This window comes from Miniopterus natalensis, chromosome 2 (genome assembly GCF_054644295.1).
Source record: "Miniopterus natalensis isolate mMinNat1 chromosome 2, mMinNat1.hap1, whole genome shotgun sequence".
NCBI lineage: Eukaryota > Metazoa > Chordata > Mammalia > Chiroptera > Miniopteridae > Miniopterus > Miniopterus natalensis.
Window position 1 is genome coordinate 186,223,992 of NC_142082.1, and position 23,778 is coordinate 186,247,769.

The 23,778-nt window shown below is 64.1% G+C and overlaps 1 protein-coding gene across 1 annotated transcript in view; it reads left to right on the forward strand.

Moving 5' to 3' along the window:
* Nucleotides 1-912: 912 nt before the first annotated feature.
* Nucleotides 913-23,778, forward strand: part of TAFA5 (TAFA chemokine like family member 5) — a 94,044-nt gene continuing 71,178 nt past the window's right edge. Inside the window, exon 1 of the mRNA XM_087814030.1 lies at nucleotides 913-1,041. Within this exon, the coding sequence (XP_087670156.1) occupies nucleotides 930-1,041 (112 nt within the window). The 5' untranslated portion in view covers nucleotides 913-929. The remainder of the gene's footprint in view (nucleotides 1,042-23,778) is intronic.

Consider the following 23,778-nt stretch of genomic DNA (forward strand, 5'->3'; position numbering starts at 1 on the left):
TGGCCATGGGGACACTGACCTGAGCAACCCAAGTCCCCCATCCTGGCTCTTCCCACGCATGAGCCGGGCTTGCGGGTGATTATCGGCTCTGCACACAAAATGAAATATAATCATTGTCATCCTGCTCAGAGGGACCAGCCTCTGGACGGGGAATTTGGAGACACCAGCCTGGGGCCTGGTGGGGTGATGGGTAAGGAGACAGCTCAGGAGGCCAAGCAGTGAGGGGGGACGGGGGGCACAGAGGGACCGGGGACCGGGTCCCCGCCTGGCTGCGCCTGGCCTCGCGGGTGCCCGAGGCAGCCGCCTCCGCGCGGGTCCCAGGCGGTGCCCCCGTGGGCCCGGGGGCTCCAGCGCGCAGCCAAGAACAGGGCGCATCTGGGCAAAGGGTCCAGGGCGCCCTGTCCTTAACAACTCGGGGGCCGCCACCCAGGAGCGATCTGGGGCGCCGCCCGCGCAGGCCGGGCCGGGTGGGGTGGGGGCGCCCCGGGCCTGCGGGCCACAAACTTCCGCCGCCGGCCTGGCCTCCCCGCGGGGCGCCCAGCCGGGGGCGCCGGGCCGTCTCTGTCGCCATCCAGAGGCGCGGCTGGGGCTCCGCGTCCCTGCGCCCGCCCCCCGCCAGCCCCGGGCCCGCGCAGGGGTCTCCGCGGCGCCCCGCGGCCCCGGGCACGCGCGTCGGGCGCGCTCCCCGCACCGGCAGGCGCGCGCCCTCCGCGGGCTCAGCGGCCCAGAGCGCGGCCGGCGTCCCCGGGAGCGGGCGCGGCGCGGGCGCGGGCGCGGCGCGGGGCGGGCCGCGCGGGGCGCAGTGGGCCGGAGCCCGGGCGCGGCGGCGGATGGCGCGCGCGGGGCCCGCACGTGGAGGCCGGCGCGGGGGCGCGGGCAGGGCCGGTCGCTGAGACGCTGCTGCCCCCCGCGCGGGCGCCGCGGCTTCAATGGCGCCATCGCCCAGGACCGGCAGCCGGCAAGATGCGCCCGCCCTGCCCAGCATGTCCTCAACTTTCTGGGCGTCCGTGATCCTGGCCGGCCTGCTCGTCGCCTACTGCAGTGAGTACCGCGCGGCGGGCCCGAGTCCGCGCGGAGTTGCGATCTCGGGGCGCGCGGCCCCCGGGTCCGGCCGGCCCAGCGCGGGCCGGGAAGGGAGGGTCCGCCCGGCCTGCGGGCGCTCGGGCACTTCGGGGGCGCAGGTGCCCGCCCCCCCCCCCGACCCCGGGGCAGGGCCGCGCGCCAGGCCGGGTGGCGATGCCCGCGGCCCCCTGCGCGCCGCCGCCGCTCCCGGCCCAGGCCCGCGGTCCGAGCCCGGTCGGAGGCTCGCGGCCGAGCCCGGCGCTCCGGAGGCGGCGGGTGCGGGTGCGGGTGCGGGTGCGGGTGCGGGTCCGGCAGCCCCGCCGGGGGCGTGGGCACAGCGCCCAGCGCCGCGCGTTCCGCCCGCGACACTCCCGCGGGGAACGAGGCGGGGACGCGGGCTCGGGGGCGCCGTCCCGAGGGGAAGGGGGCGCGGGGGCCTGGGGGGGACGCGGCCGCGGGGGCATTTCTTGGGTCGAGTCGGGGACCCGGGCCGGTGGCCGGCGGGTCTGGCGAGGGGGCCGCGGCCTCGGGACTGGGGCGTCGCGGGGTGTGGGGGGGCGGGGGCGCCCGGAACCTGCTGGGGGGCGGGTGTGGGCCGTGCCGGGGCGCAGGCTCGGGTCTGGAACTGGACGGCTTCTCAGGGTCCCGGGCAAAGCCTGGGGCTGGAGGGGGGGGCGGTCAGCGCTGAGGCCGGAGGCTCGCGGCGGGCCGGGTGGTCAGCGCCCCGGACCGGGCTGCGGGGCTCCCGGCGCCTCCCCGTGTCCGGAGAGCGCGGCGCTGGGGACCTGCCCTGGAGAACTGCCCTGGCGCCGGGGCGGGGGGGAACTATGGATTCTTTAAAAACATAAAAATAAAAGAGGCCGGCCGAGCTCACCCCCAGCCGCCCGCCGGCCGGGCGCCCGGCCTCCAGCGCGAGCCCTTAGCCGCCTCCCAGGGAGGCTGCAGCCCCGGAGCCGGGGCCCAGGCCACCCGCGCGGTCCTGGGACGGCTGGGCCGGGAACCGGGGTGAGCCGGGCGCCCAGGGCGGGAGTCCTCCAGCCGGTCCAGGACATGGTGAATTTCCCTACGATTGCCCGGATGGCTGGACACTTCCAGGGGAGCGTCAGGACGCTGGGAGGTCCCCACTGGGCTGGAACCCTGGATGCCAAGCAGCACCACCACCCCGGGGGGCCGTGCGCACAGCAGGACCCTGGGGAAGCGTTCCCTGCCCAGTGTCAGGTGCGGGTTTGGGTTTGGGGTTTGAGTGACGTTTGTGCCCACTCCCCAGCTCCCCGTGGACACCGGGGCCCACCCTTGGCGTTTGCTGGTCCTTAGAGGAGCCCTGGCACGGCTTCCTGGCCCATGTGGAACCGGTTAAGGGCAGATAAACTCCGCGGTACCGAGGAGGTGCCATTCCTGATGGCATCCCGCGAGAGGGGTTCATTCGGCAGCGTTTAGGGAGCGCCCTGAGCTCCTGGCGCCATCCCTGGCCAGCTCCGGCGGGGTGGCAGCTTCGGCGGCATCCTTGGGGCCATGCCGAAAACCCGAGACAGCCGACAGCTGCCGGCCTGGAAGCAGCCCTCCAGGTGGGAAAAGAGCAGCTGCTAATTGTTGTTAAGTGCAGACGCCCGCCCCGTGGCTTCAGTGCTCCACACCCCTGGGGGCGCACCAGCCGGCCTCCCCATTCCCACCTTCCCAGTGTGTGCAACCATCCCGCTCCACCCCCACCTCCGGAACCCATCCCGACACTCACACCTTCCCGGACCCCCGCCGCTGCTTGGAGTCAGGTGTCAGCGCCGGGGCCGGGCCTGCTGGGCCTGCGGGCTGCTCAGTTAGCGGGGACCCGAGACCCCCACCCCCGCCTCAGGTGCTGAGCCCGCCTGGCATTCGCGAAGTGGGTCTTCCACCAGGACCAGGACATTTGCTAACAGTCAGATCCAGGATAGCAGAGATCATGTCGGACAGACACTCCAGTTCGCCACACTCTCATGGCGGTTTCCTTGTCCAGGAAACAGAGTAACGGGCGGGATGGTGCCGTGTCCAGCACCCCCGTTACGCCAGACGTGCACTTGGAGACATTAAACCCTTTCCCTAAAATACGAGATAGACACAGTAATAGTTTACAGCTTGAACAGCAGTCTTGGAGAAGAAAACACTTCTTTTTTTTTTTTTTTTTGGGAATTGAAAATGCCGATAAAACCGTTGAAACAGCCCCGGTGACTCTGCCTTCCCTCCCAGCCTCCCCGGGACGGAGAGGGAGAGGCGAGGTGGAAGCATCCTTGCTGGCGAGTTGTTTTTGTTAGCAGGCAGGGTTTTCATTACTCACCAGCTTCTGTGTTACGGAGCAGATACATTTGTATCATATTAATTAGGGAAAGCGATACGTCTTCCGCAGGATTCAATTATCCTGCCTGTTCAATCTGTGCGCGCCTCTGCAGCACGCAAGGTGCTCATTTCCTGGCGCGGCTGAGAGGAAACCGGATTATTTCTTGGCCTGGTTTTCAGCGAGCGGGTGTTTGTACTGTTCTTGGCCCAGTGAAGACAGACCGGCCTTCTTTGCAGCCGGCTCAGGTCCCTGTTCCGGGCCATGGGCTCCACCCTCCGGCTGGAGAGAGACCTGCAGTCCACCAATTAGGTTAGTTGCTATAGTGACACAGCCTTGTCATTTTCTCCTATTGGGGGAAGAATTGCCAGGAAAAGCGGGGGGGGGGGGGGGGGGGGGGGGGCGGGAGGGGCGGCTGGCGTTGGTTCTTTAAGAAGCTCCATCACTAGTCTTTGGGCGCATCCTGTCGGCAGCGGGGCTGGGCGCTGGGTGGAGCTGACTTGGGTGATGCTGAGCGCCCGTGAGAAAGTTGAAGCTCCTTCCCTCTGGCGGGGAGACCTCCGCTGTCGTGGCTCAGAAGGCGCCAGTTTCGATCACCTTCCCCCTCGGGCATCTGGAGAGAGTGGCCTGCAGCTGGGCACCCCACTGTGGTCTTCGCTCGCCGGCTTTCAACATACTAGCTATGAGGGACACGGGAAAGGATGGGCTGGCGGATGTCTTACCACACTGGGCCGTGACTTAGACACAGACACGCAGTAGTTAATTCAAAAGTGGAGCCATGGCGCTTCAGTGGGGACTGCACGTCCCCTGTTGGGAATGGCTGGTTGCACAGACGTCCCCAGCGTAGAAATGGTGGGAGGGAAGTCGGTATTTTAAAGCAACAGTGAGGGGCCTGGCTGGCGTGGCTGAGCCTCGACCTGTGAACCTGGAGGGCACGGTTCGATTCCAGGTCCGGGCATGTGCCCGGGTTTCGGGCTTGATCCCCAGTAGGGGGTGTGCAGGAGGCGGCCGATCAATGATTCATCACTGATGTTTCTGTCTCTATCTCTCCTTCTCCCTTCCTCTCTCTGAAATCAGTAAAGACATATTTTTAAAAAAGAAAACAAATGGAATGATATCTTTAAGTTAAATCGCATGTCCTCGGCGGCAGCTATGAGGAGAGATTACAAACAACCCCAGAATTGTCTTAATCCATTAGAATATTAACCGAGCGTGGGCCCTCCGATGCCATGCTTCCTGTATAAACACAATTTATGGCGTATTTAGCAGATATTAGAATATGCCACTTCCCCGCTGTTCGAGTTTCATTTCTGGGTTCTCCAAGAGGTGAAATTGAAAACACTGAGGTTTAATGGAGTGATGCCGTTCAGAAGTTCATTCCTCACCTCGCATTTTCTCCCGCCGTGTTCGTGCTGAAGGACGCATTTGCGCTGTTTGGGTCCTTTGACCGCAGGAAGACAGGCCGCCTCCGTTTGTGGGGTTCCCGTGAGCTGGACTCGATGCCCGAGGCCCGCCTGGTGGAAGCCGTTGTGCCCTGGGATTGGCCTGTGGGGCAGAGACCCCTGGGGGAGGATTCAGAGAGGGCCTGGGACCATGTCCTTCCGGCTGATGCCGGGCAGGCTGCCTGGGCTCCGCCGTCCCCTCCCCGGTCCCACCCCCTCCCCTTTCCCGGAGGTACCTCGGGAGGGCTCAGGCCCCGCAGGCTCCCTGGCGCCTCAGCGGGCGGCGTGTCCACGGAGCGGCCGGTGCCTGGGGTCAGCTCCCCGCCCCTGCATCCTGGCTGAATTCCGCTCAGGGTTCCCCTGCTCAGGACCTGCCACTCCACGTCCCCGGGATAAAATATGCAGATCAACTTTTGTGGCGTGAAGTATTTCCAGGTGACTTTTATGGCGTAATTATGGGGAAATGTTATGATAATGTGGCTCTAGAAAAGGGGGGAAAAGCAAAACATTAAAATCCCTGTTTCTTTATATAGCTCCGCAGCTGTGCTGATTTACAAGGGCTCGGCGTTGGCATTAAAATGGGGAGCCCTGGAGGTAATGACCTCTACAGGACGCCACCTGTCACCCAGGGCACCGCGGTGACAGCCCGAGTGGCAGGGAGGAGACTCCTTAGGTGGACCCCCACCCCCTGCATGCCAGGGGCCTGGACGCCGAAGGGACCCAGAGAGCGGGAGGCCGCAGCTGTGCTGGATTTTACTGGATCTCGGGGTTGCCTCAGCTGTGCCCGGGGCCCGCGCTGGTGCGTGAGGCTGGCAGAGCCTGCCGTTTCTAAACGCTGCCTTGGACACCGTTTGCGGACCCGCCACGCTGGGGTTTGGGGTGGCTGTCCCGTGGCTTCTCGGAGGGCCTGGAGCTGGCCTAGAGGTCCCAGAGGTCCCAGAGGTCCGAGAGGTCCGGGGGCCGCACCCCCTGCCGGCTCCTCCCTCCACGCTCTGCGGTTCCCAGGCCTGGGCTGGCGCCCTCTGTCCGCAGCGCAGCTGCCGGGGGGGCTCCGCTTTCCAGAGCCGGCCCAGCCGTCGGCAGGAGCCGGGACACTTCTCATCTCGCTGCCACCCGGCGAGTGCCGTGGGGGCTCCCTGAGGCTCCGTAACGTTTCCTTATTTATTAGCGTGGGTGGCAGGAGGAAGGGTGGAGTCTCTTCTGTCTCCAGCTAGGGGAGTGGGACGCCTCTCAAATACCCTGGTCCCGTGGCCCGCGGGAGGCCCGGTTCCAACTCTGTGTGCCAGCGGCGACCCTGAGAATGGCGGCCTGGGGGTGAGCCCCTGTGACCGTGTCCCTGGAGGGGCCTCGCTCCTCTCCTGGAGCTACTGTCCCCATCCCTGGTGTGCACCGGCCCTGGGGTCTGCCTTCCCGTGGGGGCCTTGGTGGGGCCCCGGCTGGGACCTGGCTCCCTGGCCAGGCTGAGTGAGGTGGGGCGGCCGGGGCATCTGTGTGGGCAGGAGACCAGCTTCCAGGTCATTCAGGTGAGCGGCAGTCAGGGAGCGCTGGGCACAGGGAGACGGGCAGGGTGGCAGCCCCCAGGGCTTGTGTCCCGGTGGGGGACTGGATGGTCAGCACAGAGCAAAGGCAGTAAGGAGGGGACGTGTGGGCTAGGCCAGGCACCCTGTTTGGGGGGCCCTTTGCCCGGCCGGGTCACAGCCACCCCAGCCTCTGAATGGCAGGTGGCAGTTCCCGTTTCTGGGCCCTTCTTCCCGCCTGGCCCCACTCCTCCTGGACACATCCCCATGGCCCTTGGTGGAGTCTCTCCCCCCGGCTGGCCCCAGCCCCCACAGAGCGCCCTCCCCTCTTTCACTCACCGTCTCCCCTCGCTCATGTCGCTCGGCCTCTTTGTCCGTCTGTCCTGGTTTTGCAGAGTCACCCGAGGCCCCCGCAGCACCTGGGCCGGAGCCCCTCCCCCGCCTGTGACACCAGGCACAGTGACGCTTGCTTTCCGCTCAGGCCGTGAGCGCAAGGCCAGCGGGGTTTCCCCGTGAATCACACAGCAAAGGTGAAGCCGCTGGACAAACACTCGAATGGGCTTCAGACGGAACCGGTCACTCGGGTGGCCAGGTGCCAAGTGAGCTCGGAGGACAGAGGAGCAGGGTCCCCACGCTTACCGTGGTGGCCTCCTGGGTGGGCAGCTCCGTGTGAGCGGGGACCGCAGAGCGGGTGGCCCCCGAGGTCAGCGGCTGTGCCCATTTCTGCCCCGGCTGGGTTGCAGAGCAAACCCTGTCGAAACCCTTGTACGTCTGAAACTAACATTACGTGATATTGTGCACCAATTACACTTAAATGAAAACTAACCCTCTCGCTGACTCCGAGCAGCCGTGGGGCCCTTCCTGTAAGGACAGAGCTGATTAGAAGGGAGTTTTCGGGGACCTGGCTGTACTAACGCTCAGGAGCTGGGCTCCGCCTCCCGCGGTCCCTGCCCTGGCTGACAGCCCTCTGAGTCCCAGAACGCACCCCGCCAGAGCCACCTCGGGGCTCCCACTGCACAGTCAGGGCTGGGGGCCCCGGGAGGTGGGCCTGGGCTAGGAGGCAGGCCTGGTGGGTCCCCTGTTCACCCTGGAAGGAGCTGATGAAGATCGGGGCCCACGTTTGGGGTCCTGGCAGGGAACAGCTCAGAAGGCCCAGCCACACCATCCCATGCCACTTCTGCCAAAAGCCTCTTCCTTTGGTGGGGTTGTCACTCTGACCCTGTCACCCAGGGTTCAGCTGGCTCCACACCAGCTGCCAGGACCTCCGGGGCATCTGGTCCTGCCTCTCTGGCCTGCCCCTCTCGGTCACACCCCACCTTGCACCCACCCTCCAGACCTTCTGAGTGACCGGTTCCTTGGGCCACTGCTGTGTCCCACACAGGCTTCCTGTGAGCTGCAGCCCCCCACCTGGGTCACTGTGCCTCCTCCTGGTGAGCCCCTCCCTGCCCGCAGGACCCACTCAGGCGTTGGATGGGGGAGGCTTGGTGGTGGAAATGCATGGACTGACTAGAGAGGCCTTCTGTCCTGGGCCCTGGGCCCTGGGCCTGCACCTGCGCTCATGGCTCCTGGGCGCCCAGGCCAGGCTCTAGCACCAGCTGTGATCAGCCCCAGGACCGCTAGCTGTGCAGGCCTCTGCAGTTTTCGGCACCTGTGCGCTCAGATGCACACACACCCCCCTCCCCCCCTTCACACAGGTCCTGCGGCTGGGTGTGCTCAGCAGACCACGCTGGAGCAAAGATGCTCCGGCCCACCTGGATGCCCTTCTGTCCAGCCTCATGTGTCCGGGGAAGGGGCTGCCTGGTGCAGGCATGGGGTGTAGGCCCAGAGACACAGCTGCTTCTCGGGGGCTGAGCTTGCTGACCTCACTCTTTTAGCCCCGGATGATCATCTTAGGGATGCAGGAGGTGTCTGGTGGCAGGAAGGGTGCAGAGCAGACCCTCTCAGGGTGCAGGGACAGGGGGTGCCCAGACACGAGGGGCATGGCTGGAAAGGTGCATGCGCATCAGAGGTGCAGATAAGCACTGGCTGCGGGTAGGAGGCCTTCACCCTCCAGACCTGGGCAATCTAACTGCGAGGGTGTCCTGGGCTGGGGTGATGCCATGGCCATGGCTGGGGCAACAAGAGCCAGACAGAGCTGGGGCACCCGAGAGGTCCTCCCTTCCCTGCCCAGGAGGTCCCAGTGTGAGCTGGGGGAGGGCTGGGCCAGCCGGCTGTGCTCCAGGGTCACTGTTGTCCCTTGTCATGTCGATGTTGGGCTGCCGTCCACCGTGTGGGCCCCTCCAGGGCAGGGGACACAGCCCCATCGTGCACCCAGGTGTACCGGTGGCTCCAGAATGGGGTCCTGCAGAGATGGGGCAGGCGGCCGGGGCACCCAACCCAGCCCCACCCGCCTGACTTTGTGTCTTGGACGTCAGGCTGGCAGGGTGGCTCAGTGTCCTGGCCAACAGCCGTGGTGGCAGCTTCTTCTCATCTCTGCTCCAGGTCTCACCTGAGGTTTAGGAAAATCTAGACCAGAATTACGCGGTAACTGGCTTTGAGCTTACACACTCGTGTTTAAAATCCTTTGGATAACGTGATGACGGAGGAGTCTTCCCGGCCCGGTAAACCCACGGAGCATCGTGCGGGCCCGCGGCTGCCTCTTAACAGATATCAGGATGATGTTGGGGGAGAAGCGAGTTTGTGGTTTATTTTTAAATTTTTTTTCCGTTATTTATTTATTTATCTTTATTGTTGGAAGTATTACAGATGTCCCCTTTTTTTGTGGTCCATTTATACCGTGGAATACTATGCAGCTGTGAAAAAGAAGGCTCTCCTACCCTTTGGGACAGCATGGTGGGGCCTGGAGATATTATGCTGAGTGAAATGAGCCAGTCAGAGAAAGACAAGTGTCACGTGATCTCACTCATACGTGGAATCTAATGAACAGAATAAACTGATGAACAAAATAGATCCGGAGACATAGAAGCCTGGAACAGACTGAGGGGTCTCAGAGGGAAGTTGGGGCGGGAAGCCTTTGTCCTTTCAAGATCGGATGTGTGGTTTTGGTTTTATCAAACGTTGAGGAAAGTTGCCGTGAAGGCTGCTGTGGCCTGAAGCCTCGGAGCCTTCATATCACGATTTTCTAGAAGCCAAAGTGCTGATGCCTCGGAAGCTGTTTTAAAAGTGGCTGGACTTTCGAAAACCACGTCGGCTCTATTTTTACTTCATTTTCCTCCCGCAGCCTTGCATCCCAGATGGCACCTCGGGAACTCGGCTAAGGACCGTTAATGGGCTGCAGAGGACTCGCGCTAATTAATTGGCCCTAATTGATGTTCCTGGGCTGCGCCACTGTGGCCACAGGAGGCGCTACGGGAGCCACAGGATGGGCCACGGGAGCCATGGGGAGCCTTTCTATGCACTTTGTGTCGGCATCTTGTCTCTCTTCTTCACTTTGGGGAGCCCATCGGCTATCGGGGTGAGCTCTGCGGGGAGACAGAGGTGTTCCCTGCTCAGGAGGGCCCGTCGCCTCACCCGAGCTCTTCCTGTCTCAGGCTGGCAGGGGCAAGCCCGCACGGCTGCCCGAGTCTCGGCCTCCCCGAGGAGGGCCATCGTGAGACGGGGCGGCGTGCGGTCCCTTTGGCTGGCCGCGCCCGCGGTGTGGAGGTGCTGCGTCGTGCCAGGTGTGTGGGGACCTCCAAGTTCTGCTTCCCGGGGGCAGGGGCCTGTGTCCTGCTCCCCTGTTCCTCCCAAACCACACGGATTCCGCATAGTGTTCTCGGGACTTGGGCCCTGGGCAGGCGCACGCCAGGGAACCCGAGAGCCTTCTGAACCCCGGCCTGGGAGACATGAGCCCCCAGACTAAGGACAAAACTTGTTACCGAAGCATCGGGACGTTGGGCGTGGGCAGCCAGGGGCCGCTGCCATCTGTCTCGGCGCACTCGGGTCTGGGGACGGGCCACGGTCACAGGACAAACCACGTTCCCGTCTGAAAAGACTGCATGTTACCCAGAACGCACGCGAAGTGCACGCGAGAGAAGCGCGCTCACTGAAGGAGGCCGGCGTCCGCTCTGGTCTCGCTTCGTCTCCGTCTTGAGGTTCCAGAGGGGAAGGGAGGCGCCTCACAGACCAGGGGAGCATGAAGCCCGCACAGCACAGCCGGCCCTGGCCGCCGGCCCCCTGCAGCTCCGAAGCCCGGGGACCGTGGAGCTGGCGCAGGCAGCCCCGCCCGATGCTGTCCTCACGGAGGTGGTGCGAGACCTTCATTTTCTCGGGTGACCTGGCGGTCTCTGCCACCCCCGAGAGGTGAGCGTGACGAGGCGGAGGCAGGGCAGGGGCTGGCCGTGGGCCCTACCCCGCGGCTCACTGGCCCGGCCAGAGGGCGCCCTGCCCGCCGGGCCCCATACCATCCAGAGGGCCCGGGGCTGCCTCCCAGCGGGAGGAAGCGCGTGCCCAGGGCGGGGTCCACTCCTCCGTCCAACTGCAGATAAAGGGCAACCTTCCTTAGCTCTAACTGTCCCCACCTGGGCCAGGCCGGGCCTCTGGGCGCAGGGACCAGGCACCAGGCTGCCCGTAGCAGAGGCTGAAGGAGACTAGAGCTTGTCGCTGTGCCTGGCACGGGAGGGCACAGTGTCACCGCAGCCCAGACGCGCTCTGCACACAATTCATCCGAGGTGGCCTGTGGGCTGCAGGAGAGGTGCCCGCGTGACCCCATCATAGTTTGGGTTCCTCAGAGGTTCCGGGTGGCCAGTGGCGTGGTGAGTGCCGAGCACCGTCTCCAGGCACTGGGCAGGTGGGTGTCCGGCCCACGAGAGCCCGCTGGTGTGAGTGGGGGACACAGGAGGTGTGTCCTGGCCACGGCTGCACTGCATTCACCTGTCATGTAGATGTGCTGTTGAGTGACACCCAGCAATTTTAGGGTTGTCCAGGACCCTAAACACACAGTGGTGCCCAGATGGACCGTCTCCCCCTCGGCCCCTCACGCCTCCAGGTGCTTCGGTTTCCCACAGGGACAGGAGTGAGGGGCTGCCCCCAGCTTCAGGCAGGGAGGCCGGCGTGGCCTCCGGAGGGTTCGCTTCTCGCAGGCCTCCGAGGCTCCTGCCCACGGGGTCAGGTGCCTTGCACTTCCCGGCAGGTGAGCCGCGTGATCCTCGCTGGTGCCCGGCTGGTGCCTTAAAGGGTCATCCTTCCCGGGCCCTGCGTCTGCCCAGGGGCCTGTCCTCTCAGCTCTGCCGAAAAACCCTTTCCCAACTTTAATTTTATAAAACGCCCTTGCCGAGACTCAGTCAAAACTGGGTGCTTCTCTCAGGGACACAGGGGCGATCTCGGTGAGCCCCTCACTCTGCCGGCCGGGTGGCCCCAGAGCTCCCGCAGGTGGCTGGCGCAGGCCTGGGTCTCCCCCGAAACTCCGGATTGCAAAACCTTCATCAGATGATTGTAACAACAGTAAGTTAGGAGAGGCGGTGGGGGCGCTGGAGGATCAGTGACACGGTCCTGGCGTCTCACCTTGGTGAGGAGGCCGGCTGATTGCTTCTATATTACAGTCCCCAGGCAGCGTCAGACTGATTAACCCATCTCTAGAAACCATCATCTCTTACTGCTTTACTTCAGCAGTCGGGGGCACCTCTCCTGCCCTTGGGTGTGGGCTCTCCGGGTGTCACTGTGGGGTCAGCGGTCTCCCGTGGGCAGTGCAACGTGAGATGGGGTGGCAGTGATCTCTCGTTCCCCAGGAGCGAGCTGGAGTCGAGGGGACGTGTGGTCGGCTGCCGCTCCGAGGACCTGGCCCAGCATCTTGAGGCAGCACAGCCAGGGTCCTGAGGGTCCTCCCAGGTGGATCTGTGCTGGGCCAGCCCCGCCCCATTGCCGGCCAGGGGACTCATCCCAGCTGAGAATCGTCAGCCTGGGCTGTGGGGAGCTCCTGGGACTGAGCACAAAACTTAGCTCTGAGCTTCCCAGCAGACATGGCAACAAGGGAACAGGACTCGTCTCAGAGCCTTCAGGCAGCTGGAACAGGGCTGTGCTGGCACCTTGACAAGTCTCTCACCCCCAAAACCAGGCAGGTCGGCCCGCTTAGTTCCATTTCTAGGGTGAAACCCCCCAGGCTGTAAGAGGGGTCCCACTCAGCCCTCCCACCCACTCTTCACTAAGCCCTTGCCTCAGAGTCTGAAGGAAGAATTGACATCAAAGTGGGGGGGCCCGGGCTCCCCAGGGTCTCCCATCCCAGGCCTCCTGAGGCTCTACCAGTCCTTGTGGGTGGTGCCTTCTTCCTGGGGTCTGAGCACAGAGACCCCGCCCTGCCCAGGGCCACCCTGGCAGCCGTCCCGCCAGCCCCCAGCCTCACAGCCCGGGCCTGCCGCCCCCCCAACCTCCACCTGACCTCCCCATCAGCAGGCTGAGGAGAGACAACCTTGGAGAAAGACGCCACAGCAGCCGCCCTGCGATTGGCCCGGCGGTGTCCCCATTAGCGCCGTGGCTGCTACCCGAGGACTAATTAAACCAGATGGTGGCAAAACCCGAGTGCAGGCATGGAGACGTTTTACATTTAAGTTGATCAAAATTAGGGGGAATGGCATATGCTCGCGGAGATTAGGAATTTTTTAACTACATATTAACGGCTTTTGCTAATACCCTTCCCGGTGATCTCGGCGCAGTGCTCCCTCGCGCCCGCTGTGTCTCGCTGTTCCCAGTCTCCCGTCACCGAGGCCTCCGGGCCACTCGGCTTTGGTGGAACTTAAGTGAGTGTAATGTTGGATCATCACGCCCCGGGGTGGCGTTAGCAGCTGAAGAAGGGGACAACCCCCGGCTCTCGGCAGGAGCTGGCAGGCCTTTTCCCCGCCAGGGCCCGGGACACGGTCGGACGGCCTCTTCCTGGCGCTGTGCAGCCTGCCCGGTGCCCCTGGCATCCTCCACTGTCCCGGTGTCTCAGGGCCATTGGGCTCAGAGGCAGAGCTGGCCCCTCGGGATGCCCGACCCTCGACGGAGGAGAGGCGGCCACCACGAGGGCCGGTGCTTTCTGGGGGCCGGTGGCTGCACCTAGGCCAGGCCTGTGCACCATGTGGGGGGTGAGCAGGGGCCCAGGGGTCCGCCGGGAAGTGCCCGCAGCCTCGCCTGCTCTTTCAGAGCCTGGCTGACCTCAGGGCTTTTAAAGAATTTGTGTCGAGGTGAAATTCACATCAACAGAATCAGCCGTTGTAAAGTGTGCGAGTCTCCTACGTGTTTAGCTTGTTACAGGGTCACATGGCCACCATCCCTGTCGGGTTCTAGAGGTCATCACGCTGAAGGAAACCCCGTACCCATTTAGCGGTCACTGCCCGGCACCTCTTCTGGCCCCTGGAAGCCCCCAGGAACCCCCAACCTCACAGCCCTTTTGAAGCGAAGGTGGAGAGAGCTCTGGGCATCCAGCGGGGATTCTGGGCACTGCAGACATGCGTCCCTCCCTTCTTGGCCCAACAGGCAAACAGACCGGGGCTGTGCTCTGGGCCCCGCTGCCCCGATGCCCAGGTGTGCCTGCCCTTGGGGGAGACCCCTGGGCACCAGGGAGTAGCCCTCCTTGACCCACCCACCCGCCACCTCCCGGGATGCTCTCGCCCCACCCTGCCTCCCGCCTCCCTCTGGGATGCTGAGGGCCGCCTCCGGCTGGGCCGAGATGAGCGTGGGGGGTGCAGGCCCCGGCTCTGACCGGCCAGGCCCGGGCTAGCGCTGTGGCTGTGCCCAGAACCCCGACGGCTGCGGTGACAGCACAGATATCCGGGGCTGCTGCCCGGGGTTGGCTCTGGGCCCTTGAGGCCTTGCGTCGTGTCCCAGTGGGAAGCAGTCCCGCACTGGGGGCAGCCTGTCCACTGCCTGGACACTGGGTCCCTGTGCCCAGTGGCAGCAGTTGGGTCGGAGGGCGGGCTCGCCGGCCGGGTCTGTGCCTCGGCCAGCCTCAGGGCCAGGCCACAGCCTCGGGGCCAGGCCACAGCCTCGGGACCAGGCCCAGCCTCGGGACCAGGCCCAGCCTCGGGACCAGGCCCAGCCTCGGGGCCAGGCCACAGCCTCGGGGCCAGGCACAGCCTCGGGGCCAGGCACAGCCTCGGGACCAGGCACAGCCTCGGGGCCAGGCCACAGCCTCGGGACCAGGCACAGCCTCGGGACCAGGCACAGCCTCGGGACCAGGCCACAGCCTCGGGACCAGGCCACAGCCTCGGGACCAGGCACAGCCTCGGGACCAGGCACAGCCTCGGGACCAGGCCACAGCCTCGGGACCAGGCACAGCCTCGGGACCAGGCACAGCCTCGGGACCAGGCCACCTCCCTCCCCTCCCCCCCATCTTCTCCCCGCCCGTCTTCTCTGAGGGGGCAGCACCGGGGTGAAGTCCTGGCAAAGCCTGCTCTGTCTTCCAGCCCAGTGACGCTCACATGTGACAGCGCAGGGGACAGGCCTCGTGAAAGGCCCCTTTGTCCGTTTGGCTAATTAAGAAATAGCAGCAGGGCCTCGAAAGGGGCCCGGGCCCCCATCTCCCCTGGACGTCAGCCACGGTCAGAAGGGGCTGGACGAGCGGGCCCAGCCTTTGAATAGGGTTTGAGGAAGACCGCCCAGGCCCGCAGAGTCCCCCCGCTCCCCGGGGGCTTCAGGTCTGAGGCCAGCTCTCTGTTCCCTTTCTGTCCTTCAGAGCCCGGAGCCGGGCTGATCCTGGGAACAGCCCGGGACCTGGGAGCCGAGGACTCGGATTTGAGACTGACTGTCCTTCTGTGCTGGGAGCCCAGGCGGAGGCTTCTCTTCCCGGGGCTCGGTTCTCTTACCTGTGACATGGGACAGTGTCCCCCAAGTCGCCTCTGCACAGCTGAGTAAGCACTCAGGCTTGGGGGACCCGCCCGAGGTCCCCACGCAAGGCTGGCACGGAATCCAAGGCTGTCCATCAGCAGCTGTGACCAGGCGTCTGCCCCTCCTGCCCGTGACCGTGGGGAGCAGCAGGCCTGTGCCCAGCGCGGAGGGCTGGCCGAGGGCCCCCTGAGCTTGGCTGGCGGGTGGGGCCGCTCATTCTCATCTGCTCCAAAACAAGAGAACTCCCACCTCTGGGCCCCAGTGGCAGCCAGAGGGACACGGGCGTTTGGGTCCCGGTCTCAGACATGCCGAGGCTGGTCTGGTTCTTGGCTGGGACAGTCAGTGACCGCTCAGCGGGTCAGAGCGCTCAGCCTCCCAGGCCTTACCCATCTGTGTAGCGGGTAGGAGCTGAGGGACACTTACCCCAGGGCTCCTTGGGTGGCCTCAGTGGGTTCATACAAGTGAGTGACGTGGTCATAGCTCCACCCACCTGAAGGGCTGCCTGGCCACTGTCCCCATCCGTCCCCATCACTGTCATCGCCATCTGGGACCTCACAGGGACACGGTGACCCAGCAGTGGCTCCTGGGTGTGGACAGAATGGGCCAGGCACCCGTCCAGCCCAACAGGCATCCTATTGTCCCCACAAGTCCCACCCTGGAACCCTGAAAGCCACAGTGTCCTTTAGAGGCCAGCGGGCTGGGTGCTTATGTTTACAGATGAGAAAACTAGGACCCCCCCCCGAAGAAAATGATTGTACCAAGGACCCCATAAAGCTAAGGGGGTTCTGCCAGCATCCCCCACAGTGCGGTGGGGACAGTTCCTCCAAGATGGGAGGACGGTCTCACTCCTAACTGGATGCGTTTTCAGGGGCGAGGGAGGTCGTGCCTGCACCCCCAGGAGGGGCGGGGCCAGAACAACAGGAGCACCGCTTTTCCCCCCCGTATGGTAAGGCGGCTGGTCCCCAGCACCCATCCCGGGCCCGGGAAGGCCGCCCCGAGTCCACGGTGCAGGCCAGGAGGGTGCCCGCGACGGCCGGGGCCTCGCCCAGAAAACAGCTCTTCAGGGCCGAACCTGAGCTGAGAGCTCTGGGGTCGTTTAAATTTGAAAATTAACATGGAATCAAAAGAGACAGAGTAATTTTTCATTCTGCTTGAGAGGCTGTTTGCTTCCCCAGCCGACGTGGAGTGTACTGATACGCGGTGTCAAAAGGTAAATGATTTTAAACCAAGATTCAATTTAAATTTCATTACGTATTTGTAGGAGACACAGGCTCCGAGCATCCCTGCCCGTCTCTGGGAGGATTTTTCACTTTTAATAACTCTGGTCCTAACGCCCTAATCTATTTTTTATGCAATCGCGTGGCAGGCGATCATGCTCGGGTCCCGGGACCCGGCTCGGAGCGTCTGATGCGGGCCCCGGGCCGGATGGGCTGTGGCTCAGGAGACCCAGCGTCCCGGGGGCGGCGAGCTGGAGGCCACGGTCCCGGCCGCACACAGCGTGACCGCGGGTCTCTGTCACCCGCCTGCCACGTGGACCCACCTCTGTGGACCTTCCCGAGGGGTGAGGTGACAAGCGCTGGCTCCTGCTGACCCCGGCCTGGACTGGCCCAGGTCGTGGCTGTGCATGGAGACCGGCCTCCTGTTTCCACACGAAGCCCCTGCGTTGGCGTGGACCACAGCCGTCCCTTTGCTGAGCGGTGTTGTGGTGTGTGGGGGGCCCAGGGTTTGCCCATTCGCCCCTCCAAGCACACCTGGCTGCCCCCGGCGTGGGGCAGGGACGAACGTTCACGCACAGGGTTTGGGGGAACACAGCCTTCATCTGCCTGGGGATCGTGTTTCTGCCATAATGTGACCCAGGCCAGCGCGGGGAGGCACGTGGGCCAGCGCAGGGGGGGTCGAGGGGGGGACAGCCGCTGACTCAGTCGCCTGGACACCCTGGGCGTGGTGCCATGTCCTTCAAACCAGGCTTCTACCTGACGTGAATGTGGGGGCCTGCCTGGAGAGGGGGGTACTGGACTTGTCTGGTGTCCTGAGCTGTGGGGGCCGATGAGATCATTGTTCCCAAAGAAACCCCGCGCCTCCCTCTCCCCAGGCCTCGCTCACCCTGCGCCTAGCTCTGCCCACGCCTGGCTCGCCCCACGCCGCTGGCCCAGCCGGTGCTCGGAGGGCTCTCGTCCCAGCTGGGGGCCTCCCAGGTCACAGTCAGCTGGACGGGCTCCAGGTGGCCCTTGCTAAGGACCCGGGGGACACCCTGTGTGGCTTTCGGGACCTGAGCACCAGCATTCCCCGCGCGGCTCGGCCACCTGCGGGCTGGAGGGCTCCGCGCCACGGCCTCTCTGCACAGACCCGAGGGCCCAGTCCCGGTGCCCCCAGGCCGGGGACCCCGGCTGTGCCGTGTGTGCTGGCGGGGACGTCCCTGCCTCCTTTCCAGGAGCTGAGGTGAGCCCCGCTTCGGGGCCCTCGTTGCACGTGGACAGCCGACCCCAAATCCTTCCCAACAGACAGGGCGGGAGCAAGCGCAGTGGCCACGTGTCCCACAGCCACGCCTGCCCGGCGGTCGTCCGGGGCCCAGGAGCCCCCAGAGCCCCTCGTCCGCCCCCCGAGGGGCAGGACGGGCCCGAGCCGCGGCGTCTGTCGCCCGCTTTGCACGGCCGACTGGCAGTGCCCGCCGCCGGGCTCCCGGGGCACGGCCCACTGCTCCCTCCTCGCCGGTCCTCGCGAGCAGGGACGGGTCCCGATGCCGTTGCCACGTGGACGCGCGAGTTCTCATCGGGGAGCAGCGAGGGGATCGCGGGGCGACTCGGGGGGAGGCAGGGTGGCGCCGCTCGGGGGGGTGCGCTGAACGCCGCGGGCAGAACGTGTTGCTCTGAACGCCGAGCTGACGGGTACCGTTTCCCTCTGTCTCTTGAATGTGTCATTAGAAGAACCGGCGATGACGTCAGCCGTGAGCCGGGGCTGGAGGGAGACGTCGAGCTGTCCTTGCAGTTTTTTAAAATGACTTCTTTGCCTTCAAATATTTTCTCTCTCATCACAAAGGCCCGTCGTAACTTGTCTTTTGATTTTGTGACTGTCGGGCGTGTGCGTTTGGAGACACCAGGCATAAAATGTGACGGGGCAGCCCCGCCCCAGGGCCCGGGCCCCCGCCTCCCGCCTGCCTGCCCCGCGGGGTGGGTCTGGGACGGGGCGGAGAGGCTCTGGGCGCCGTAAAGCTGCCGCATCCTGGGCCAGCAGCGCCGGTCCTCGGGGCGGGGCCCCAAGGCGCTGTCCCTGCGCGAATTAACCGCACACGCACACACGTGCGCACACGCACCCGCACGGCACTCGGGGGCGCCCTCCCCTCCCCGAGCCTCGCAGCAGAGCTGAATCAGCAGCACTTTCAGCTTCCGGTGGCTTCTCCTCCGGAAACTTGGCAGAGGCAACTGTCCATATGCGAGTGCAGGACGGTGTCTTCATGGCCCCGCCCTGGGCACACACTTGTACATGCATGCACGCACACGCACGAACATGCACTGATACACGCACAGTGACACACACATGCACACACATGCCCTACACTGACACACATGCACACACATGCCCTACACTGACACACATGCACACACATGCCCTACACTGACACACATGCACATACATTTACACTCACACATATACATGTACATTGAATGTGCACACACACTCATACAAACACACACACAAATACACACCCGCACACATGCACACAGGCAAGGCAGGGGTCGGGCCTTCCTCCTGCGTCTGCACCTCACTCCCCCGCGTGTCCTTCTCATGTAAATCACGGGCCCACAGGAGACCCCACTCGAGCACACGGGCTCACCCGGGGCTCCTGCCTGGCTCACACCCATTGCCAGTCCATTGCCAGAGGGCGTCTCCTGGCCCAGCCGACACCATGGGGCAGAGAAATAGCCCATTCACGGCATGGCCATCAGGGTGGATGGTAACGTCCCGTCTGCCCACGGTGGCCTCCACGCCTCCAGAGCCCAGCCACGGGGCCCACGGAGGAAGCGCAAGTCCTGCCACATTTACTGCCTCCCCCCGTTTGGGTCTCTTCAGCGTCTATTTTATAAAGTGTGCAGGAGATTCACACAGTCAGGCGTGAATAAATCTTCGGGGGACGCACCCTCCTCTGTGAAGCCCGCCGGTACACGGGGCCTGGGGACCTCCGGGCAAGAAGCAGCATCTCCCCGCCCCAGTCAGGCCAGGCTGGCTTCGCAGAGAGAAGGGGCCTGCACCCGGGCCTCCTGGGACCCGCCGAGCAATGCCGCTCCCAGGCCTCGCCTTCTTGGTAAATAGAGACGTTTCTCCATCTCACAAGGAGGCTGGCTGTATGGAAATGAAGTCATGGCCGCTCAGCCAGGCCCTGGAGAGGGGTCCAGAGAGACCCCAGTGAGACCCCAAATCGGTTTATTTGCCAGGTAATCAGAGGCGAAGAAAGATCGTAATAGGACATGGGCGGCTGTGCGACCCTCGCGTGGCCGAGCCCTGGGGGTGCGCAGGGCGGAGCAGCCGCGGGACCGGGCTGTTCCTGTTTCCCGGGCAGGACGTGCTCCCTGATTTCCCTGTTGGCACCTGGCGTGAAACAGAGAATTATGACGTTGCTTTGTCCTAGAGACCAGTCTCGTTTAGGTGGGTGCCCCTTGTCAATCCGCCTTTCCTCCCAGCCTCTGGTTTATTTGTTTGGAGCCGACAGAGGCCTTGGGAAGCTGCGAGCACGTAGGGAGCCATGCGGAGGCCCAGAGCACCCACTGCGCCCTGCTCCACACGCCGGGCTCCGGGCTGGCCTTGCCATGGCGGGGAATGGGGACCCGGGCCGAGACGGGAAGAGGCTCCCGAGAGCCCAGCTGGTGCTGGGGTTCCCCTGAGGCCAGGGCACCAGGACCTCTCAGCTTGACAGGAGCCTTACTGCGGGGAGGGGCTCCTGCTCCTCAAAGGAGCAAGTAAGTAAGTTTGCAGCAGGTACACCTGGTGGCTGGACAGTCCCATCAAAGAATTGCCGCAGGGGAGCAGGGTTCCAGGAGGGCCACTCCCAGGAGGGGTGTTTTAGCCCAGTGCTGGGTAACAAGAAGCCAAAAGTGGTTTTCCATGGGGACACTGCAGGGTCCCAAATCAGCAGGAAGCCCAGGACTGGGCTAAGCAGGGGCCAGGGGCTCAGCAGGGGCCGGGGAGGGTTGTCGTAGGTTATTCAGGATTTAGCCACCGATGTGCTGTGAAACCCGTGACCTCGGCCTGGGCTCCCGTGGCTCAGAGGAGGAGCTATGAGCCCGCGCTGGCCGGTCCCTCAGCGTGAGCCGGTTGGACCATGCCCACCACCAGTAACAGAGCCGCCGTTTACGAAGAGCTGCCAGGTGGTGCCCGGGGACCGGGGTTGACGTGTGGACGTGCAGCTCTGGTCCTCTCAGGAGCCCTGGGAAGGGGCTCGCGCCGGGAGTGGGGACCCGGGCCGGGGGTGCATCCAAGGACAGTTGGCCAGGAAGAGGCAGGGTGAGCTATTTGCCCATTTTATGGGGGGCCAACTGGCAAGGGGCCGTGGCCTCCCGTGTTTCGGGGACGGTTCCAGCTGCTGCCTTCCCTCCAGGGCCTGTCCTCGGTCTGGCAGGGACTCCATCAGCCCGTCATCGGAGGTGACATCTGACAAGACAGCGTTTTAGTGAAATATGCAGACCTCGGCATCGAATGCTAATTTGGGATTTATTCAAATGAGCAGCAGCCGGCACCAGGAGGGGTGACAACAGTGTTAATGACATTAACACCACGCCAGCTTCCTCCCGGGGAGAGAGGATCGGGCACCAGCTGTTTAGGTGGCTGCAGTTCTACCTGCTTTGCTCACTTGCGAGCGTTCAGCATCAGCGTTGAGGAGGTGCTGCGTCTGTCCGTCCGACACGTTGTCCGGTCGTCCTGTGTTGCTCCTTCGGCAGTGAGGACACCCACGGGTCTCCGTCCCCATCTGGGCCTGGAGGAGCCGCCTGTCAGGCTTCCTGAGCTCCCACTTCTGTGACCACCATGAGGATGTCAGCACCATGGACGGGGGGCTGGGGGCGACAGAAACAGGCTTGGGGGGATTGTTGAGATCCAGTTGAGAGAATCGGGGGGGTCGGCTCACAGGAGCTGACGTCCTGAACCCACTGCCATCCACCCCGGTCCCAAAGGGTCAGGACGGGAGGAATGGGGCTCAGGGACCTTTCTCTTCAATGGACAGTAGCTGGGCCCCGGCGTGACCTTCTCTATGGGATGAAGGGGAAGGGCCGCCAGGTCAGACCGCGGGGGAACAGATCCCAGAAGTGACGACCTGGACCGTCCCCAGCTTGCTCCCGACATTAGGTTCTGAGTGAGTTTTCCTGTCCTTGGGACATGGTGACGTGTTTAGGACGTGCCATCCTCTCTCTGTCCCTCCCTGGCCTCTCCACTGGCTCCTGAGGCCCGTCCTCACCACAGCGACAGCGATGGCCACAGTGACGGCCACCACTTGCTCAAGGCCTCTTGGTTTTAATGTTCTTGGGACAATTTTCCTCATTGCCACCTGCCCGAATGCCCTTGAAGCCCCTGCCTCAGCCGGACCGCACCCGCCCAGGGCTCACTTACTGTGACTTGGCTTCTTGGCATCATCACCAAATGTGATCCCCAAGAGGGCAGCACCCCAGTGTCTGTGTCCCTAACACCCCACAGACAGCCCAGCACACAGTAGGTGCTTAAGGAATGTTTGTGGCCAGGGAATGAGGGGGGTGGGGGCTGGGACAGGGAGGAAGTTCGGAGGCTGGCCCTGCTCCCCAGCATCTGAGCCTCTGAGCGTCAGGGCCCACTCCGGAAACAGGCAGGGCGGGGCCCGGGCAGGCCCCCCACGCGGACGGGGCGGTGCAGTGAGGAGAGCGGGGTGGGGGCTGGGAGGGGCTGTGGCTGTGGGGCCCCCGAGCCTGCGGAGGAGGCGATCACTGCAGTGTGACAGCCCCGCACCCCAAGGAGCCCAGAGCGCCGTCCCCATGTCCGTCCCTGTTAGAGGCGCTGTGTTAACAGGCTTGCACCCCAGGGTCTGCAGGGCGGAGGGGCTCAGAGTCTGCGGGGTGCATGAGTGAGTGAGGGCCGGTGCCCTGCTGGCTTGGGCACGGGTGGCTCCAGGGTCTGTGGGCCTAGGGCAGGTCCTGCCCAGGGGGACCACCGCCCCTGAGGTTCCTGGAGGCTCGGCCTGCTTGGGGGGCTGGGAGAGCGCCCGGTGACGCCGGGGGCACTGGCTCTGGGGGCTCCCGAGAAGCCCCAGGGCCTGGATGGGAAGGGGCCTCGATCTTCGTGGGCTGTGCCAGCCGCCCGCCTTCGCTCAGCTGGCCGTGGACTGAAAGTAGCCAATTGGCCAGTCTCAGTCTTTGTCTTGTTTTAAAGGAGTTTGTTTTTGCAGACTCGGTCCAAGTCTGTTTCAATCCACCAAACGAGGAGCTAAGTTTGATAAATAAAAGAACATTAAAAATGGTAGAGAAAATGTGTTTTCCCAGCTCCCAGGAGAGTGCTGCCAAAATTGAAGTGTAGACACAGAAATAGAAATGATCAAAATGTCTGATGGTATCTCCACTTTCCAATGAAAAGGCGGGAGCCCCGCAGCCCGGCCACCTACGGGGAGACCTGCCGGGGAACGTGGCCAACGCCCCCCGCCTGGGGGAGTCAGGACCCCGCCCTGACCCTCCCCGGCTGAGCCCAGGGGCTGGACCCAGGGGATCCCTGAGCTGTTCGTGGGGGATGTTGGTCCCCATGGTTTGGACCCATTAGGGCAGCTTCCCAGTATGGGGTCCCCCACGGTCCAGCCCTGCCACTGGAGTTTCCGTCACTTTGCCTTTCGAGATGTGCCTTTGGGGAAGTGAGGACGTTTGGGATGTTCTAGGCCCCGGAGCTGCCCGATGAGAGGGCGGTGGGGGTCCTTGGGCTTGGCAGGAGTCGCCGGGGCAGCGGGAGACTTACTTCGGTGGTTAGCTGTACAGTAGCCGACCCCGACACCTGGTTTGAAGAAGCCCCGCCACGTGGGAGCCCTGCTGGCCACTTGTGGGTAATGTCCTGCTTAATCTTGAAGCCTTTTCACGCCATGGCCCTCGGCCGGGGTCCTAGGACCGGCTGCTGGGCGTGGGCTGGGAGCGTGCCAGAAATGCGGGCGCCGGCCCCACCCAGACCCCCTGAATCTGAAACTCCTGGTGGCCCAGGTCCCCCACCTCCCCCCAGTGGCCTGATGTTCACACAAGTTTGAAAACCGCTGCTGTGAGGTGGCCACGATGTGTGTGTGTGTCCCCCCCCCCCGTGGAATTGAGAGAGTCCATGTCACTAGCTTCCTAGCCCGGTGGCTCCTTAGTGATGGAGCCATAAGCTGGACTCATTCAGAAACTGGCCACACCTCGTGACCCCCCCATGTGGACACAGGTGACGTGGAGCCCAGCAGGTTATAGGAATGGAACCACAGTGGCTCAGGTGTCGCCAAGGGGTCTGGCTGGCTCTTGTCACGTCTGTCCATCCTTCTGGAGATGACAACACAGACGGGGTGCCTGGAGCAGGGGCAGGGGCTTGGGCAGTGTGGCCGGGAGGGAGACATTGGGTTGGGCTCCATCTCTGGCCCTCGCTCCCCGTGTGGCCTTGACCGTGACAGAGCCGTAGCTCCTGTGTGTGCCGAGGGTGCAAGGACCGAACACGGTCGGGA